At 45.3% G+C, this 21739-nt stretch overlaps 1 protein-coding gene across 3 annotated transcripts in view; it reads right to left on the reverse strand.

The window, feature by feature from the left end:
- The window catches only part of LOC135819142 (uncharacterized), a 93379-nt gene that overhangs the window by 56417 nt on the left and 15223 nt on the right, over positions 1-21739 (reverse strand). For all 3 annotated transcript variants that reach the window (XM_065332299.1, XM_065332301.1, XM_065332300.1), the window contains 16 exons: positions 21032-21187; positions 19447-19608; positions 16558-16740; positions 16024-16182; positions 14881-15054; positions 14512-14694; positions 13438-13593; positions 11843-12004; positions 8288-8470; positions 7762-7917; positions 6245-6406; positions 3346-3528; positions 2812-2970; positions 1653-1826; positions 1284-1466; positions 261-416 (listed from right to left, as the gene is read on the reverse strand). In XM_065332299.1, coding sequence (XP_065188371.1) covers positions 261-416; positions 1284-1466; positions 1653-1826; positions 2812-2970; positions 3346-3528; positions 6245-6406; positions 7762-7917; positions 8288-8470; positions 11843-12004; positions 13438-13593; positions 14512-14694; positions 14881-15054; positions 16024-16182; positions 16558-16740; positions 19447-19608; positions 21032-21187 — 2691 coding nt within the window. The remainder of the gene's footprint in view (positions 1-260; positions 417-1283; positions 1467-1652; positions 1827-2811; positions 2971-3345; positions 3529-6244; positions 6407-7761; positions 7918-8287; positions 8471-11842; positions 12005-13437; positions 13594-14511; positions 14695-14880; positions 15055-16023; positions 16183-16557; positions 16741-19446; positions 19609-21031; positions 21188-21739) is intronic.

Raw genomic sequence — 21739 nt, forward strand, 5'->3', positions numbered from 1 at the left:
GTAACATAGGTTGGATATCTGTAAGTCGTGGTAAAAAATGGGGTGCGGCTTATACTCTGGAAAATAGTACGGTACTCGGGAAAGCGGTCAATTGTGAATTCCAAAGTGAAGACTCGATGCGTGGGCCCAGGGTACTGTTCCATAGTGCTGCGAACCCCAGAACACAATCTTGGGCGGTCTTGAGTGATTTGATCATGCTATTGTTCAAAATGCAACCGCCATCTCAGCCCTAATTCTTGCAACACAGCCAGTCCACTTACATACGCATGAACCAGTCCATTCCCAGCTTCCACTTCCAACGCCATTGCAAGAGGCAGGTGGCGACGAGGCCAATTTGAAGGCATTGTAGTCACAGGTAACAACACCAGAGCTTGAGACAATACTCTGGACGTTATCCAGATTGGAGTGTGAGCAAGCTGTGTGCACAGACAATAGCATACGTAAATGGAACACCAGCAGCAGCAGTCACACCAGCAGCAGCAACAGCAGCAGCAGGAACAGCAGTAACATCAGCAGCAGCAACACCAGCAGCAGCAGCAACACCAGCAGCAGCAGCAACACCAGCAGCAGCAGCAACACCAGCAGCAGCAGCAACACCAGCAGCAGCAGCAGCAACACCAGCAGCAGCAGCAGCAACACCAGCAGCAGCAGCAGCAGCAACACCAGCAGCAGCAGCAACACCAGCAACACCAGCAGCAGCAGCAGCAGCAACAGCAGCAACACCAGTAGCAGCAGCAAAACCAGCAGCAGCAGCAACACCAGCAGCAGCAGCAGCAACACCAGCAGCAGCAGCAGAAGCAACACTAGCAGCAGCAGCAGCAGCAGCAACACCAGCAGCAGCAGCAACACCAGCAACACCAGCTTCACCTGCTTATGCAACCTGAATTCCACAGCATACTCCATTACCCTGATTCCCGGAATTCCTGACTATTTACTAATGGGATTTATGTACTAACCAGACTCATTATAGCCAGGGAGGGCCCGTACCTACCGTGAAGTACTGTTGATCAACCGCGTACTAACTTCTTGGATCTACTCACCTCCTGTCAGTGTAGGAGCTGCATCTGCGCTTTAGAACATTGCACGGTGGTGCATTCCTACGGGTGCTGAAAAATAATTCTAACCGAGTCGCAAGTGAACCGTGATTTTTTTCTTTTTTTTCCCTAGATCTATTGACTCGGACGTACGCGAGGTTATACAGGGAAACCCAGAGCATGGACTGCAGTGAAAGAGCAAGGGTCTCAATTATGCTACATTCATCTCCCAAGAAAATGAAAACATACCTTGACATGTGGGCACTGAATTGAAGTTTCCTCCTGCCGAAGTGCAGGTCCTTGCATACGCTGAGTTGGACAGGTAGAATCCTGAACTGCAAGTAACACTGTACATTGTGTGCTGTCCACCGAAACTATGACCGCTTCCATTTACGCTTCTACTATTGGCAACTGTTGGCAAAGTACATACAGCTGCACAAAACAACAAAAGTGGCATGCGGAAAAAAGGAGAAACCAGGTCTAGAGTGGAATTTTTTTTGGAACACATCACTTTTCCACAGAAAACAACAAAAACACTGTAAAATTCTATAGAGCCGTGCTCACAAGATCTGAAACAAGCTGTTCAAAAACAAAAGAGCGATGCGAAATCCTTCCTACCATCACAGCTGCCAACGTTTGTCCAAACATCCTGGCTGCCAGGTGCTCTGTCGTTACATTGAGCAGTGACAGCACCGCCAGTAGTTCCACTTGCTGTCTGGACATATCCACTGCTACACTGGACAATGCCAACATCACTGATCATACCTTGCAGGTTGGTTGGGTCTTTACACACTGAAAACAATGCAAAAACACAACATCATGGACAAACAAACATAAACATAAAAAAACCCACTTCCAGTTGTACTTGCTCACTTCCGGAAACTGGTCATCCGGCTCTCCCCACAACAGGGGGGAGAGAGATTCCGGCAAAAGGCATCTTGGAAAGATGACTCAATTGGCTACCGTCACAGCCCAACAAACGACACTGGGTGCGCCTTACACTCCTCATAAATACGCTTTATATGCTTCAGCAGCACACTGACCATTGCGATGCTACAACAGAAGCCATAGCAGCTTGTGCTGGGATTGCACCATTTGTTGTTATTGTTGTTGTATACTATATTTATAGTGGAAATCACCATTCAACAGCTTGCAAGGCTGAAGAATTGACCGCCACTATTCAGCCTGGTCTACACCACACAGCTATAAATGACTCTTTCTGGTTACTGAATCCCTACTTCTTGGTCTGATTTTTCCCACACACATCACACCACATACTCCAGCGTGCACTGGCTGTTGGTAACCACTCAGGAGAATGACAGCAAACTGACTGCAAACTGACAGCAAACTAACAGCAAACTAACAGCAAAGTGACAGCAAACTGACAGCAAACTGACCGCAAACTGACTGCAAACTGACCGCAAACTGACACCCACACCCACACCCACACACTGACACACATACTGTAAAACCGAGTACAAACGCCGCGGCTTCTATGACTTTCCTGGGGAAAATTTGCAGGCTTCGATATGAGACAGGCGTCTACATGTATACAAGACCGGTATTTCTATGTATGTCACCAGGCCTATGTGCAGACAGTGTATCTTGAAAATCAGGCTCGTATTCAAGACAGGTTTCCATATGAGACCGGCTTTAATACAAGACACTACGGTATATGAGAAGAAGAAAAAAAATCCTTTCTCCGGATTCTGTTTACAAGAAACATCTAGACATCCTGCTTATATATTACACAGTGTTTAATTAGCATCTCCCTTACATGTGCATGAACCAACACTCCACTGCCATTTTCCATCTCCATCTCCAGCGCATCTGGCAACTGGTGATGAGTCCAATTTGAAGGCAGCAGTGCTACATGTTACTACACCAGTAATGGCATTGATCTCCTGAACGTTTCCAAGATTAGAGTGCGAGCAACCTGCATTCAAACAAGTATTCAAAATCACGTACACCACAGCAAGGATTACCATAGAAACAAGAACAAAAACAAAAACAAGAACCAGTGAAAAATACCAACACCATTGAGAATCACAAAGACAACGAGAGAAGCAACAGCAGTAGTGCAACACCAACAACAGCCATAGGGAATAGTACTACTAGTCACAGAGCACAGTCGCAGCAGTTAAAAAATCAATCGGACCAACAGCAACAGCAGCGGCAACATCACCACCAAAGACAGCAATGATTACCAGAACCACCACCACAACTACCACCATCACCACCTCCATAAACGGCATGCACAAAAACACCAACACCAGTCGCAACAACAATAGCAATTATAATGAAAACATACTTTGACATGTGGGCACTGAATTGAAGTCTCCTCCTGCCGAAGTGCAGGTCCTTGCATACGCTGAGTTGGACAGGTAGAATCCTGAACTGCAAGTAACACTGTACATTGTGTGCTGTCCACCGAAACTATGACCGCCTCCCTCTACGCTTCTACTATTGGCAACTGTTGGCAAAGTACATACAGCTGCACAAAACAACAACAGTGGCATGCGGAAAAAAAAGGAGAAACCAGGTCTAAAGTGGAAAACAATTTGGAACACATCACTTTTCCACAGAAAACAACAAAAACACTGTAAAATTCTATAGAGCCGTGCTCACAAGATCCGAAACAAGCTGTTCAAAAACAAAAGAGCGATGCTAAAATCCGTCTTACCGTCACAGCTGCCAACGTTTGTCCAAACTGTCTGGCTGCAATTGGCTCTGTCGTTACTTTGAGCAGTGACAGCACCGCCAGTAGTTCCAGATTTTTGGAGTCTTAGGTACCTTAGGTTTCAAATTCTATCTTCATAATCTCTTGCAGCATTGCATTGAAACTTTTGGGAACACAAACCAACTCGCTTTGGATTGTAAAGAAAGTAGGGAAATGTCACTGGGACTAAGCACTCCAACAAAAATTGCAAAGCTAGGTTTTCCTAGAAAAAAGGTGATTTCTCACATGATTTCCAATGTAACGTTTTTTTACGAACATGGGTTTATGGGATCCTTTCATGGAAAGGAACAGGTCTGCCAAATACAAACAGGGGTTCTCCATATTCGTTGAGACAATAAACACTACTAACGTAGGAAAAATGTCAATTCTTGTTCAAATTCAACAATCGAAGGGTCTTCAGTCCATTCAGAAAAAGCGCTGGCTCTGGAGAGGTCCCGTATTTGGCAATTTTTGTGCTACACTGTGCAGCGCCGCGAGATTCAAAACTTGAAAAAGGGTCCAAAAAAGGTACCTCAATTGGAGTTCGAACCGCAAATGTACTGTTATGCAAGTGGAGTGAACGGACTGGATTTTCATGGTTTTTCCCCAATTCAGTGCTTTGGGGGCAAAACCTAGCCGAAATCCTATTCTCATTATGGCTTGCTCTTTGGACAAAATCAATCCGGCCGTATTTATTTTCCGATTTGGGTATGTGCCACCCTAAGTCATGTATGAACCCGCAAAGGTGCAGGCAAATATTGTATTACATACCCACAGTATAATAAACTACAGCAGGAAGATATCGAAATTACCAGAAGGCCTCCACAGCATATGAAGGGCCTTATTCCCGTAGCTATGCAGAAGACGTTACTTCAGTAACGTCTGGCGCTAGCCAGGGTCCACACAGCTTTAATTTGGTGTTTGTTTGTTTGTTTGTGTGTTTGTGTGCTTGTGTCACGCCTGGCGCTATCCCGTATCTGTCCCGTACCGAACCGTACCATCAAACACAGCTGGCCACATACAGCTGGCCGCAATATTCAAATAGGGCTTTCAAACGCAAGAATGATCATAACGTGAAGCAACTTGGAAGAATGAGTATGAATGCGAAGTGTATGGGCAATAGTGCGGGTTCGAATCCCAGGTAATGCCTGAAAAAAAATAGGAGAATTGAAAAATTTATAACATCCCTTTTCTTTTTTTGCCGTCATCAAGGCGGTAGACGGTGTCGTATTACCCTCGACCGTACCTGTCCCGTACCGTACCGTACATTCAAAGATGGCTGGCCACAATGCATATTCAAATAGGGCTTTCAAATACAAGATCATAACGTGAAGCAACTTGGAAGAATTAGTATGTATGCGAAGTGTATTGGGGGATGCATGCAGGGCGATAGTGCGGATTCGAATCCCAGGTTATGTCTAAAAACAAAAAGTAGAAACTTATAAGAATTTATAACATCCCTATGCTTTTTTTGTCTAGGTCATCAAGGCAAAAATGCATAGCGTAGGGCCCTGAGCTTCCAAGCTCTCTCGTATAATATTTCCACTCACAACTGGAGCAAACGGCATTGGGCCAGAAATGAAGTTGCTACACGCTTTCACCAGTATGAAGCTGTGCACCCACGAAAAGCAAGTACAGTAAAACCTGTGACTACCGACCACCCCTTGTTGCCAGCAAAAGCGGTCTTTAGTAGCAGGTGGTCTTTAGTTAGAGGTTTGCACTGCGCGACCATTATACCATTACCGTATTATCTCTAATATAAGCACGGTCCTTTATTTTTTCAATGTACCTCCGCCCCGTGCTATTAATGGAGACGTTCCTTTATTGGAGACTGTTCCATTATTATTTCAATCTCATTTCAGAGGCATGTTGCCATGCCAAATTCATGTATGACACACACATTTCAGGGTTTTTTTCGCCGGTACAGATAATGAATTTACACAGTGTGCTTATAATGGAGACTGAGCACTTTTTTTTTTGAATGCTGCCCCAAGGTGTTCTATTATTAGAGACGTGCTATTATTGGAGACTGTGCTTACATTAGAGATAATACGGTATTTGATATGTATATCAAAATGCAGCTAATACAATTCCCCAATGCCATTCTTATTCCCCCCCCCCCCATCCCCCTGGTGCGCGTTGTGTGCAAGGATACCGAAACCTTTGATCGGAGGAGTCCACAACGCCCCACCTACACAGCTGCACTAATGGATACAAGTAGTCAGCCTCGACTCAATAGTTGTTTGTTTTGTCAACTTCTGTGTTCTAGTCGTCTCTTCGTTCTCCCTGCATGCAACTTTGTTATCTTTCTTGTGATTATTTTTTGTCTTGAGCCGGGTTTGTGTTCTTTGTCAAAAAAAAGAAAGGAAAAAAGGGGGAGTAGCATTAGTCCCTGGCTTCCAACTATCTACCCATGATCAGCGTAGTGCACAGAGTGTTGACCGAGACGATCATAGAGTGCACACACCGAGGCTGAACAACGTGCATTCACCTTGACAAGTTCCATAGTTGGTCCATGCGGCCGGTGTTGGATTGTCTCTGTCAGCACACTGGGCTTGGACAGGACCACTAGCCGTCTGAACGAATCCCGCATTGCACTGCACCGTGCCGTTGGACAGGATTCTAGCATTGGAGCTGCTTGGCGTTGTGCACACTGGATGAATACACGCACACGCACGCACACACACACACACACACGTGCACGCACACACACACACACACATGCACACACACACACACACACACACCAACATACACACACAAACATACACACACAAACATACACACACAAACATACACACACCAACATACACACACCAACATACACACACCAACATACACACACCAACATACACACAAACACAGACACATACACCCACAAAACCCACAGACACACAGGCACACAGCACAACAAACAGCACGGATGGACCATTGTGTGTATTGCGTGTAACCACCAGTCTACAAGCCACTCAAGTCGGCAAGTTGAAATTCGGCGAAAAACTTCAGATAAACCATGCATGGAGACGTGAGGAGATTGCCTCAAACCCAAAATAATATTTAACTTGAGGTTCTAGGAAAGGAGGACAGCTTGCGCTAGTCCCTTCAGCTTTCTGTTGACTTTCACAATACCGTATTTTCCAGAGTGTGAGGGGCACTTTGAACACTCAAAATTCAAAATTCAACCCCAAAAAGGAGAAATGCACTCGGATGGAGAGCCAAGGATCAATTTATACAAAAGAAAAAGGACCAAGGAACTACAAGTTACGCTATACTGTCCACTAACACCACTAGATACTAAATAATCAGCTCATGTGATAACATTGCACGACACTGACCGATGGTACTGACGTTCTACAACTAACTGGCTAACAGCCCTAGCACATCTTAGATGCGCATTCCAACAGCCTTCCAACTTGGAAGGTTCTAAGTAACAGAAATAACATAAGGAGGGGAAGGTGAGCGCAACCAAGATAAGCACGAGCTGAAAGTTTCAGCTATGAAGGACGTTGGCGGATGTTCATGCATGTCGATGACGATACTGGCAAGACCATTGGACAATAAGGTCAGACCAAGATTCAAGAATGTAAAGCAACATTCCACACAACTTGTCGGTCAGTGTCGTGCAAAGTTACCGCATGAGCTGATTATTTAGTAACTGGTGGTATTAGGGGACAGCATAGTATAACTTGTAGTTTCTTGGTCCAAAAAGGGGAGTGCAGCCTTTGCTCCGATGATCAATTTAACGGCGGTAACATAGGTTGGATATCTGTAAGTCGTGGTAAAAAATGGGGTGCGGCTTATACTCTGGAAAATAGTACGGTACTCGGGAAAGCGGTCAATTGTGAATTCCAAAGTGAAGACTCGATGCGTGGGCCCAGGGTACTGTTCCATAGTGCTGCGAACCCCAGAACACAATCTTGGGCGGTCATGAGTGATTTGATCATGCTATTGTTCAAAATGCAACCGCCATCTCAGCCCTAATTCTTGCAACACAGCCAGTCCACTTACATACGCATGAACCAGTCCATTCCCAGCTTCCACTTCCAACGCCATTGCAAGAGGCAGGTGGCGACGAGGCCAATTTGAAGGCATTGTAGTCACAGGTAACAACACCAGAGCTTGAGACAATACTCTGGACGTTATCCAGATTGGAGTGTGAGCAAGCTGTGTGCACAGACAATAGCATACGTAAATGGAACACCAGCAGCAGCAGTCACACCAGCAGCAGCAGTCACACCAGCAGCAGCAGCAGCAGCAGGAACAGCAGTAACATCAGCAGCAGCAACACCAGCAGCAGCAGCAACACCAGCAGCAGCAGCAACACCAGCAGCAGCAGCAACACCAGCAGCAGCAACACCAGCAGCAGCAGCAGCAACACCAGCAGCAGCAGCAGCAACACCAACATCACCACCAAAGACAGCAATGATTACCAGAACCACCACCACAACTACCACCATCACCACCTCCATAAACGGCATGCACAAAAACACCAACACCAGTCGCAACAACAATAGCAATTATAATGAAAACATACTTTGACATGTGGGCACTGAATTGAAGTCTCCTCCTGCCGAAGTGCAGGTCCTTGCATACGCTGAGTTGGACAGGTAGAATCCTGAACTGCAAGTAACACTGTACATTGTGTGCTGTCCACCGAAACTATGACCGCCTCCCTCTACGCTTCTACTATTGGCAACTGTTGGCAAAGTACATACAGCTGCACAAAACAACAACAGTGGCATGCGGAAAAAAAGGAGAAACCAGGTCTAAAGTGGAAAACAATTTGGAACACATCACTTTTCCACAGAAAACAACAAAAACACTGTAAAATTCTATAGAGCCGTGCTCACAAGATCCGAAACAAGCTGTTCAAAAACAAAAGAGCGATGCTAAAATCCGTCTTACCGTCACAGCTGCCAACGTTTGTCCAAACTGTCTGGCTGCAATTGGCTCTGTCGTTACTTTGAGCAGTGACAGCACCGCCAGTAGTTCCAGATTTTTGGAGTCTTAGGTACCTTAGGTGTAGTAGACGGACTTTCCCCTACACAAATCACTATGTATTACTATGTATTGCACTATGCATTGCTGACACCATCAGATCCCTTGCTTTCATTCTCTTAGGTTTCAAATTCTATCTTCATAATCTCTTGCAGCATTGCATTGAAACTTTTGGGAACACAAACCAACTCGCTTTGGATTGTAAAGAAAGTAGGGAAATGTCACTGGGACTAAGCACTCCAACAAAAATTGCAAAGCTAGGTTTTCCTAGAAAAAAGGAGAAAAAAGGTGATTTCTCACATGATTTCCAATGTAACGTTTTTTTACGAACATGGGTTTATGGGATCCTTTCATGGAAAGGAACAGGTCTGCCAAATACAAACAGGGGTTCTCCATATTCGTTGAGTCTGGCTGCAATTGGCTCTGTCGTTACTTTGAGCAGTGACAGCACCGCCAGTAGTTCCAGATTTTTGGAGTCTTAGGTACCTTAGGTTTCAAATTCTATCTTCATAATCTCTTGCAGCATTGCATTGAAACTTTTGGGAACACAAACCAACTCGCTTTGGATTGTAAAGAAAGTAGGGAAATGTCACTGGGACTAAGCACTCCAACAAAAATTGCAAAGCTAGGTTTTCCTAGAAAAAAGGAGAAAAAAGGTGATTTCTCACATGATTTCCAATGTAACGTTTTTTTACGAACATGGGTTTATGGGATCCTTTCATGGAAAGGAACAGGTCTGCCAAATACAAACAGGGGTTCTCCATATTCGTTGAGTCTGGCTGCAATTGGCTCTGTCGTTACTTTTCTCTGTCGTTACTTTTTTCCTAGAAAAAAGGTGATTTCTCACATGATTTCCAATGTAACGTTTTTTTACGAACATGGGTTTATGGGATCCTTTCATGGAAAGGAACAGGTCTGCCAAATACAAACAGGGGTTCTCCATATTCGTTGAGACAATAAACACTACTAACGTAGGAAAAATGTCAATTCTTGTTCAAATTCAACAATCGAAGGGTCTTCAGTCCATTCAGAAAAAGCGCTGGCTCTGGAGAGGTCCCGTATTTGGCAATTTTTGTGCTACACTGTGCAGCGCCGCGAGATTCAAAACTTGAAAAAGGGTCCAAAAAAGGTACCTCGATTGGAGTTCGAACCGCAAATGTACTGTTATGCAAGTGGAGTGAACGGACTGGATTTTCATGGTTTTTCCCCAATTCAGTGCTTTGGGGGCAAAACCTAGCCGAAATCCTATTCTCATTATGGCTTGCTCTTTGGACAAAATCAATCCGGCCGTATTTATTTTCCGATTTGGGTATGTGCCACCCTAAGTCATGTATGAACCCGCAAAGGTGCAGGCAAATATTGTATTACATACCCACAGTATAATAAACTACAGCAGGAAGATATCGAAATTACCAGAAGGCCTCCACAGCATATGAAGGGCCTTATTCCCGTAGCTATGCAGAAGACGTTACTTCAGTAACGTCTGGCGCTAGCCAGGGTCCACACAGCTTTAATTTGGTGTTTGTTTGTTTGTTTGTGTGTTTGTGTGTTTGTGTCACGCCTGGCGCTATCCCGTATCTGTCCCGTACCGAACCGTACCATCAAACACAGCTGGCCACATACAGCTGGCCGCAATATTCAAATAGGGCTTTCAAACGCAAGAATGATCATAACGTGAAGCAACTTGGAAGAATGAGTATGAATGCGAAGTGTATGGGCGATAGTGCGGGTTCGAATCCCAGGTAATGCCTGAAAAAAAATAGGAGAATTGAAAAATTTATAACATCCCTTTTCTTTTTTTGCCGTCATCAAGGCGGTAGACGGTGTCGTATTACCCTCGATCGTACCTGTCCCGTACCGTACCGTACATTCAAAGATGGCTGGCCACAATGCATATTCAAATAGGGCTTTCAAATACAAGATCATAACGTGAAGCAACTTGGAAGAATTAGTATGTATGCGAAGTGTATTGGGGGATGCATGCAGGGCGATAGTGCGGATTCGAATCCCAGGTTATGTCTAAAAACAAAAAGTAGAAACTTATAAGAATTTATAACATCCCTATGCTTTTTTTGTCTAGGTCATCAAGGCAAAAATGCATAGCGTAGGGCCCTGAGCTTCCAAGCTCTCTCGTATAATATTTCCACTCACAACTGGAGCAAACGGCATTGGGCCAGAAATGAAGTTGCTACACGCTTTCACCAGTATGAAGCTGTGCACCCACGAAAAGCAAGTACAGTAAAACCTGTGACTACCGACCACCCCTTGGTGCCAGCAAAAGCGGTCTTTAGTAGCAGGTGGTCTTTAGTTAGAGGTTTGCACCGCGCGACCATTATACCATTACCGTATTATCTCTAATATAAGCACGGTCCTTTATTTTTTCAATGTACCTCCGCCCCGTGCTATTAATGGAGACGTTCCTTTATTGGAGACTGTTCCATTATTATTTCAATCTCATTTCAGAGGCATGTTGCCATGCCAAATTCATGTATGACACACACATTTCAGGGTTTTTTTCGCCGGTACAGATAATGAATTTACACAGTGTGCTTATAATGGAGACTGAGCACTTTATTTTTTGAATGCTGCCCCAAGGTGTTCTATTATTGGAGACGTGCTATTATTGGAGACTGTGCTTACATTAGAGATAATACGGTATTTGATATGTATATCAAAATGCAGCTAATACAATTCCCCAATGCCATTCTTATTCCCCCCCCCCATCCCCCTGGTGCGCGTTGTGTGCAAGGATACCGAAACCTTTGATCGGAGGAGTCCACAACGCCCCACCTACACAGCTGCACTAATGGATACAAGTAGTCAGCCTCGACTCAATAGTTGTTTGTTTTGTCAACTTCTGTGTTCTAGTCGTCTCTTCGTTCTCCCTGCATGCAACTTTGTTATTTTTCTTGTGATTATTTTTTGTCTTGAGCCGGGTTTGTGTTCTTTGTCAAAAAAAAAGAAAGGAAAAAAGGGGGAGTAGCATTAGTCCCTGGCTTCCAACTATCTACCCATGATCAGCGTAGTGCACAGAGTGTTGACCGAGACGATCATAGAGTGCACACACCGAGGCTGAAAAACGTGCATTCACCTTGACAAGTTCCATAGTTGGTCCATGCGGCCGGTGTTGGATTGTCTCTGTCAGCACACTGGGCTTGGACAGGACCACTAGCCGTCTGAACGAATCCCGCATTGCACTGCACCGTGCCGTTGGACAGGATTCTAGCATTGGAGCTGCTTGGCGTTGTGCACACTGGATGAATACACGCACACGCACGCACACACACACACACACACACACACACACACGTGCACGCACACACACACACACATGCACACACACACACACACACACCAACATACACACACAAACATACACACACCAACATACACACACAAACATACACACACAAACATACACACACAAACATACACACACAAACATACACACACCAACATACACACACCAACATACACACACCAACATACACACACCAACATACACACACCAACATACACACACCAACATACACACAAACACAGACACATACACCCACAAAACCCACAGACACACAGGCACACAATACAACAAACAGCACGGATGGACCATTGTGTGTATTGCGTGTAACCACCAGTCTACAAGCCACTCAAGTCGGCAAGTTGAAATTCGGCGAAAAACTTCAGATAAACCATGCATGGAGACGTGAGGAGATTGCCTCAAACTCAAAATAATATTTAACTTGAGGTTCTAGGAAAGGAGGACAGCTTGTGCTAGTCCCTTCAGCTTTCTGTTGACTTTCACAATACCGTATTTTCCAGAGTGTGAGGGGCACTTTGAACACTCAAAATTCAAAATTCAACCCCAAAAAGGAGAAATGCACTCGGATGGAGAGCCAAGGATCAATTTATACAAAAGAAAAAGGACCAAGGAACTACAAGTTACGCTATACTGTCCACTAACACCACTAGATACTAAATAATCAGCTCATGTGATAACATTGCACGACACTGACCGATGGTACTGACGTTCTACAACTAACTGGCTAACAGCCCTAGCACATCTTAGATGCGCATTCCAACAGCCTTCCAACTTGGAAGGTTCTAAGTAACAGAAATAACATTAGGAGGGGAAGGTGAGCGTAACCAAGATAAGCACGAGCTGAAAGTTTCAGCTATGAAGGACGTTGGCGGATGTTCATGCATGTCGATGACGATACTGGCAAGACCATTGGACAATAAGGTCAGACCAAGATTCAAGAATGTAAAGCAACATTCCACACAACTTGTCGGTCAGTGTCGTGCAAAGTTACCGCATGAGCTGATTATTTAGTAACTGGTGGTATTAGGGGACAGCATAGTATAACTTGTAGTTTCTTGGTCCAAAAAGGGGAGTGCAGCCTTTGCTCCGATGATCAATTTAACGGCGGTAACATAGGTTGGATATCTGTAAGTCGTGGTAAAAAATGGGGTGCGGCTTATACTCTGGAAAATAGTACGGTACTCGGGAAAGCGGTCAATTGTGAATTCCAAAGTGAAGACTCGATGCGTGGGCCCAGGGTACTGTTCCATAGTGCTGCGAACCCCAGAACACAATCTTGGGCGGTCTTGAGTGATTTGATCATGCTATTGTTCAAAATGCAACCGCCATCTCAGCCCTAATTCTTGCAACACAGCCAGTCCACTTACATACGCATGAACCAGTCCATTCCCAGCTTCCACTTCCAACGCCATTGCAAGAGGCAGGTGGCGACGAGGCCAATTTGAAGGCATTATAGTCACAGGTAACAACACCAGAGCTTGAGACAATACTCTGGACGTTATCCAGATTGGAGTGTGAGCAAGCTGTGTGCACAGACAATAGCATACGTAAATGGAACACCAGCAGCAGCAGTCACACCAGCAGCAGCAACACCAGCAGCAGCAGCAGCAGGAACAGCAGTAACATCAGCAGCAGCAACACCAGCAGCAGCAGCAACACCAGCAGCAGCAGCAACACCAGCAGCAGCAGCAACACCAGCAGCAGCAACACCAGCAGCAGCAGCAACACCAGCAGCAGCAGCAACACCAGCAGCAGCAGCAGCAACACCAGCAGCAGCAACACCAGCAGCAGCAGCAGCAGCAGCAACACCAGCAGCAGCAGCAGCAACACCAGCAACACCAGCAGAAGCAGCAGCAGCAACACCAGTAGCAGCAGCAACACCAGCAGCAGCAGCAACACCAGCAGCAGCAGCAGCAACACCAGCAGCAGCAGCAGCAACACCAGCAGCAGCAGCAGCAACACCAGCAGGAGCAGCAGCAGCAGCAACACCAGCAGCAGCAGCAACACCAGCAACACCAGCTTCACCTGCTTATGCAACCTGAATTCCACAGCATACTCCATTACCCTGATTCCCGGAATTCCTGACTATTTACTAATGGGATTTATGTACTAACCAGACTCATTATAGCCAGGGAGGGCCCGTACCTACCGTGAAGTACTGTTGATCAACCGCGTACTAACTTCTTGGATCTACTCACCTCCTGTCAGTGTAGGAGCTGCATCTGCGCTTTAGAACATTGCACGGTGGTGCATTCCTACGGGTGCTGAAAAATAATTCTAACCGAGTCGCAAGTGAACCGTGATTTTTTTCTTTTTTTTCCCTAGATCTATTGACTCGGACGTACGCGAGGTTATACAGGGAAACTCAGAGCATGGACTGCAGTGAAAGAGCAAGGGTCTCAATTATGCTACATTCATCTCCCAAGAAAATGAAAACATACCTTGACATGTGGGCACTGAATTGAAGTTTCCTCCTGCCGAAGTGCAGGTCCTTGCATACGCTGAGTTGGACAGGTAGAATCCTGAACTGCAAGTAACACTGTACATTGTGTGCTGTCCACCGAAACTATGACCGCTTCCATTTACGCTTCTACTATTGGCAACTGTTGGCAAAGTACATACAGCTGCACAAAACAACAAAAGTGGCATGCGGAAAAAAGGAGAAACCAGGTCTAGAGTGGAATTTTTTTTGGAACACATCACTTTTCCACAGAAAACAACAAAAACACTGTAAAATTCTATAGAGCCGTGCTCACAAGATCCGAAACAAGCTGTTCAAAAACAAAAGAGCGATGCGAAATCCTTCTTACCATCACAGCTGCCAACGTTTGTCCAAACATCCTGGCTGCCAGGTGCTCTGTCGTTACATTGAGCAGTGACAGCACCGCCAGTAGTTCCACTTGCTGTCTGGACATATCCACTGCTACACTGGACAATGCCAACATCACTGATCGTACCTTGCAGGTTGGTTGGGTCTTTACACACTGAAAACAATGCAAAAACACAACATCATGGACAAACAAACATAAACATTAAAAAAACCCACTTCCAGTTGTACTTGCTCACTTCCGGAAACTGGTCATCCGGCTCTCCCCACAACAGGGGGGAGAGAGATTCCGGCAAAAGGCATCTTGGAAAGATGACTCAATTGGCTACCGTCACAGCCCAACAAACGACACTGGGTGCGCCTTACACTCCTCATAAATACGCTTTATATGCTTCAGCAGCACACTGACCATTGCGATGCTACAACAGAAGCCATAGCAGCTTGTGCTGGGATTGCACCATTTGTTGTTATTGTTGTTGTATACTATATTTATAGTGGAAATCACCATTCAACAGCTTGCAAGGCTGAAGAATTGACCGCCACTATTCAGCCTGGTCTACACCACACAGCTATCAAATGACTCTTTCTGGTTACTGAATCCCTACTTCTTGGTCTGATTTTTCCCACACACATCACACCACATACTCCAGCGTGCACTGGCTGTTGGTAACCACTCAGGAGAATGACAGCAAAGTGACAGCAAACTGACAGCAAACTAACAGCAAAGTGACAGCAAACTGACAGCAAACTGACCGCAAACTGACTGCAAACTGACCGCAAACTGACACCCACACCCACACACTGACACACATACTGTAAAACCGAGTACAAACGCCGCGGCTTCTATGACTTTCCTGGGGAAAATTTGCAGGCTTCGATATGAGACAGGCGTCTACATGTATACAAGACCGGTATTTCTATGTATGTCACCAGGCCTATGTGCAGACAGTGTATCTTGAAAATCAGGCTCGTATTCAAGACAGGTTTCCATATGAGACCGGCTTTAATACAAGACACTACGGTATATGAGAAGAAGAAAAAAATCCTTTCTCCGGATTCTGTTTACAAGAAACATCTAGACATCCTGCTTATATATTACACAGTGTTTAATTAGCATCTCCCTTACATGTGCATGAACCAACACTCCACTGCCATTTTCCATCTCCATCTCCAGCGCATCTGGCAACTGGTGATGAGTCCAATTTGAAGGCAGCAGTGCTACATGTTACTACACCAGTAATGGCATTGATCTCCTGAACGTTTCCAAGATTAGAGTGCGAGCAACCTGCATTCAAACAAGTATTCAAAATCACGTACACCACAGCAAGGATTACCATAGAAACAAGAACAAAAACAAAAACAAGAACCAGTGAAAAATACCAACACCATTGAGAACCACAAAGACAACGAGCGAAGCAACAGCAGTAGTGCAACACCAACAACAGCCATAGGAAATAGTACTACCTAGTCACAGAGCATAGTCGCAGCAGTTAAAAATCAATCGGACCAACAGCAACAGCAGCGGCAACATCACCACCAAAGACAGCAATGATTACCAGAACCACCACCACAACTACCACCATCACCACCTCCATAAACGGCATGCACAAAAACACCAACACCAGTCGCAACAACAATAGCAATTATAATGAAAACATACTTTGACATGTGGGCACTGAATTGAAGTCTCCTCCTGCCGAAGTGCAGGTCCTTGCATACGCTGAGTTGGACAGGTAGAATCCTGAACTGCAAGTAACACTGTACATTGTGTGCTGTCCACCGAAACTATGACCGCCTCCCTCTACGCTTCTACTATTGGCAACTGTTGGCAAAGTACATACAGCTGCACAAAAAAACAACAGTGGCATGCGGAAAAAAAAGGAGAAACCAGGTCTAAAGTGGAAAACAATTTGGAACACATCACTTTTCCACAGAAAACAACAAAAACACTGTAAAATTCTATAGAGCCGTGCTCACAAGATCCGAAACAAGCTGTTCAAAAACAAAAGAGCGATGCTAAAATCCGTCTTACCGTCACAGCTGCCAACGTTTGTCCAAACTGTCTGGCTGCAATTGGCTCTGTCGTTACTTTGAGCAGTGACAGCACCGCCAGTAGTTCCAGATTTTTGGAGTCTTAGGTACCTTAGGTTTCAAATTCTATCTTCATAATCTCTTGCAGCATTGCATTGAAACTTTTGGGAACACAAACCAACTCGCTTTGGATTGTAAAGAAAGTAGGGAAATGTCACTGGGACTAAGCACTCCAACAAAAATTGCAAAGCTAGGTTTTCCTAGAAAAAAGGTGATTTCTCACATGATTTCCAATGTAACGTTTTTTTACGAACATGGGTTTATGGGATCCTTTCATGGAAAGGAACAGGTCTGCCAAATACAAACAGGGGTTCTCCATATTCGTTGAGACAATAAACACTACTAACGTAGGAAAAATGTCAATTCTTGTTCAAATTCAACAATCGAAGGGTCTTCAGTCCATTCAGAAAAAGCGCTGGCTCTGGAGAGGTCCCGTATTTGGCAATTTTTGTGCTACACTGTGCAGCGCCGCGAGATTCAAAACTTGAAAAAGGGTCCAAAAAAGGTACCTCAATTGGAGTTCGAACCGCAAATGTACTGTTATGCAAGTGGAGTGAACGGACTGGATTTTCATGGTTTTTCCCCAATTCAGTGCTTTGGGGGCAAAACCTAGCCGAAATCCTATTCTCATTATGGCTTGCTCTTTGGACAAAATCAATCCGGCCGTATTTATTTTCCGATTTGGGTATGTGCCACCCTAAGTCATGTATGAACCCGCAAAGGTGCAGGCAAATATTGTATTACATACCCACAGTATAATAAACTACAGCAGGAAGATATCGAAATTACCAGAAGGCCTCCACAGCATATGAAGGGCCTTATTCCCGTAGCTATGCAGAAGACGTTACTTCAGTAACGTCTGGCGCTAGCCAGGGTCCACACAGCTTTAATTTGGTGTTTGTTTGTTTGTTTGTGTGTTTGTGTGCTTGTGTCACGCCTGGCGCTATCCCGTATCTGTCCCGTACCGAACCGTACCATCAAACACAGCTGGCCACATACAGCTGGCCGCAATATTCAAATAGGGCTTTCAAACGCAAGAATGATCATAACGTGAAGCAACTTGGAAGAATGAGTATGAATGCGAAGTGTATGGGCGATAGTGCGGGTTCGAATCCCAGGTAATGCCTGAAAAAAAATAGGAGAATTGAAAAATCCCTTTTCTTTTTTTGCCGTCATCAAGGCGGTAGACGGTGTCGTATTACCCTCGACCGTACCTGTCCCGTACCGTACCGTACATTCAAAGATGGCTGGCCACAATGCATATTCAAATAGGGCTTTCAAATACAAGATCATAACGTGAAGCAACTTGGAAGAATTAGTATGTATGCGAAGTGTATTGGGGGATGCATGCAGGGCGATAGTGCGGATTCGAATCCCAGGTTATGTCTAAAAACAAAAAGTAGAAACTTATAAGAATTTATAACATCCCTATGCTTTTTTTGTCTAGGTCATCAAGGCAAAAATGCATAGCGTAGGGCCCTGAGCTTCCAAGCTCTCTCGTATAATATTTCCACTCACAACTGGAGCAAACGGCATTGGGCCAGAAATGAAGTTGCTACACGCTTTCACCAGTATGAAGCTGTGCACCCACGAAAAGCAAGTACAGTAAAACCTGTGACTACCGACCACCCCTTGGTGCCAGCAAAAGCGGTCTTTAGTAGCAGGTGGTCTTTAGTTAGAGGTTTGCACCGCGCGACCATTATACCATTACCGTATTATCTCTAATATAAGCACGGTCCTTTATTTTTCAATGTACCTCCGCCCCGTGCTATTAATGGAGACGTTCCTTTATTGGAGACTGTTCCATTATTATTTCAATCTCATTTCAGAGGCATGTTGCCATGCCAAATTCATGTATGACACACACATTTCAGGGTTTTTTTCGCCGGTACAGATAATGAATTTACACAGTGTGCTTATAATGGAGACTGAGCACTTTATTTTTTGAATGCTGCCCCAAGGTGTTCTATTATTGGAGACGTGCTATTATTGGAGACTGTGCTTACATTAGAGATAATACGGTATTTGATATGTATATCAAAATGCAGCTAATACAATTCCCCAATGCCATTCTTATTCCCCCCCCCCCCCATCCCCCTGGTGCGCGTTGTGTGCAAGGATACCGAAACCTTTGATCGGAGGAGTCCACAACGCCCCACCTACACAGCTGCACTAATGGATACAAGTAGTCAGCCTCGACTCAATAGTTGTTTGTTTTGTCAACTTCTGTGTTCTAGTCGTCTCTTCGTTCTCCCTGCATGCAACTTTGTTATCTTTCTTGTGATTATTTTTTGTCTTGAGCCGGGTTTGTGTTCTTTGTCAAAAAAAGAAAGGAAAAAAGGGGGAGTAGCATTAGTCCCTGGCTTCCAACTATCTACCCATGATCAGCGTAGTGCACAGAGTGTTGACCGAGACGATCATAGAGTGCACACACCGAGGCTGAAAAACGTGCATTCACCTTGACAAGTTCCATAGTTGGTCCATGCGGCCGGTGTTGGATTGTCTCTGTCAGCACACTGGGCTTGGACAGGACCACTAGCCGTCTGAACGAATCCCGCATTGCACTGCACCGTGCCGTTGGACAGGATTCTAGCATTGGAGCTGCTTGGCGTTGTGCACACTGGATAAATACACGCACACGCACGCACACACACACACACACACACACACACACACACACACACACACACGTGCACGCACACACACACACACATGCACACACACACACACATACACACACCAACATACACACACAAACATACACACACCAACATACACACACCAACATACACACACCAACATACACACACAAACATACACACACCAACATACACACACCAACATACACACACCAACATACACACACCAACATACACACACCAACATACACACAAACACAGACACATACACCCACAAAACCCACAGACACACAGGCACACAACACAACAAACAGCACGGATGGACCATTGTGTGTATTGCGTGTAACCACCAGTCTACAAGCCACTCAAGTCGGCAAGTTGAAATTCGGCGAAAAACTTCAGATAAACCATGCATGGAGACGTGAGGAGATTGCCTCAAACTCAAAATAATATTTAACTTGAGGTTCTAGGAAAGGAGGACAGCTTGTGCTAGTCCCTTCAGCTTTCTGTTGACTTTCACAATACCGTATTTTCCAGAGTGTGAGGGGCACTTTGAACACTCAAAATTCAAAATTCAACCCCAAAAAGGAGAAATGCACTCGGATGGAGAGCCAAGGATCAATTTATACAAAAGAAAAAGGACCAAGGAACTACAAGTTACGCTATACTGTCCACTAACACCACTAGATACTAAATAATCAGCTCATGTGATAACATTGCACGACACTGACCGATGGTACTGACGTTCTACAACTAACTGGCTAACAGCCCTAGCACATCTTAGATGCGCATTCCAACAGCCTTCCAACTTGGAAGGTTCTAAGTAACAGAAATAACATAAGGAGGGGAAGGTGAGCGCAACCAAGATAAGCATGAGCTGAAAGTTTCAGCTATGAAGGACGTTGGCGGATGTTCATGCATGTCGATGACGATACTGGCAAGACCATTGGACAATAAGGTCAGACCAAGATTCAAGAATGTAAAGCAACATTCCACACAACTTGTCGGTCAGTGTCGTGCAAAGTTACCGCATAAGCTGATTATTTAGTAACTGGTGGTATTAGGGGACAGCATAGTATAACTTGTAGTTTCTTGGTCCAAAAAGGGGAGTGCAGCCTTTGCTCCGATGATCAATTTAACGGCGGTAACATAGGTTGGATATCTGTAAGTCGTGGTAAAAAATGGGGTGCGGCTTATACTCTGGAAAATAGTACGGTACTCGGGAAAGCGGTCAATTGTGAATTCCAAAGTGAAGACTCGATGCGTGGGCCCAGGGTACTGTTCCATAGTGCTGCGAACCCCAGAACACAATCTTGGGCGGTCTTGAGTGATTTGATCATGCTATTGTTCAAAATGCAACCGCCATCTCAGCCCTAATTCTTGCAACACAGCCAGTCCACTTACATACGCATGAACCAGTCCATTCCCAGCTTCCACTTCCAACGCCATTGCAAGAGGCAGGTGGCGACGAGGCCAATTTGAAGGCATTGTAGTCACAGGTAACAACACCAGAGCTTGAGACAATACTCTGGACGTTATCCAGATTGGAGTGTGAGCAAGCTGTGTGCACAGACAATAGCATACGTAAATGGAACACCAGCAGCAGCAGTCACACCAGCAGCAGCAACACCAGCAGCAGCAGCAGCAACAGCAGTAACATCAGCAGCAGCAACACCAGCAGCAGCAGCAACACCAGCAGCAGCAGCAACACCAGCAGCAGCAGCAACACCAGCAGCAGCAGCAGCAACACCAGCAGCAGCAGCAGCAACACCAGCAGCAGCAGCAGCAGCAACACCAGCAGCAGCAGCAGCAACACCAGCAGCAGCAGCAGCAACACCAGCAGCAGCAGCAACACCAGTAGCAGCAGCAACACCAGCAGCAGCAGCAACACCAGCAGCAGCAGCAGCAGCAGCAACACCAGCAGCAGCAGCAACACCAGCAGCAGCAGCAGCAGCAGCAGCAACACCAGCAGCAGCAGCAACACCAGCAACACCAGCTTCACCTGCTTATGCAACCTGAATTCCACAGCATACTCCATTACCTTGATTCCCGGAATTCCTGACTATTTACTAATGGGATTTATGTACTAACCAGACTCATTATAGCCAGGGA

Source organism: Sycon ciliatum, chromosome 6, assembly GCF_964019385.1.
Source record: "Sycon ciliatum chromosome 6, ocSycCili1.1, whole genome shotgun sequence".
Classification (NCBI taxonomy): domain Eukaryota; kingdom Metazoa; phylum Porifera; class Calcarea; order Leucosolenida; family Sycettidae; genus Sycon; species Sycon ciliatum.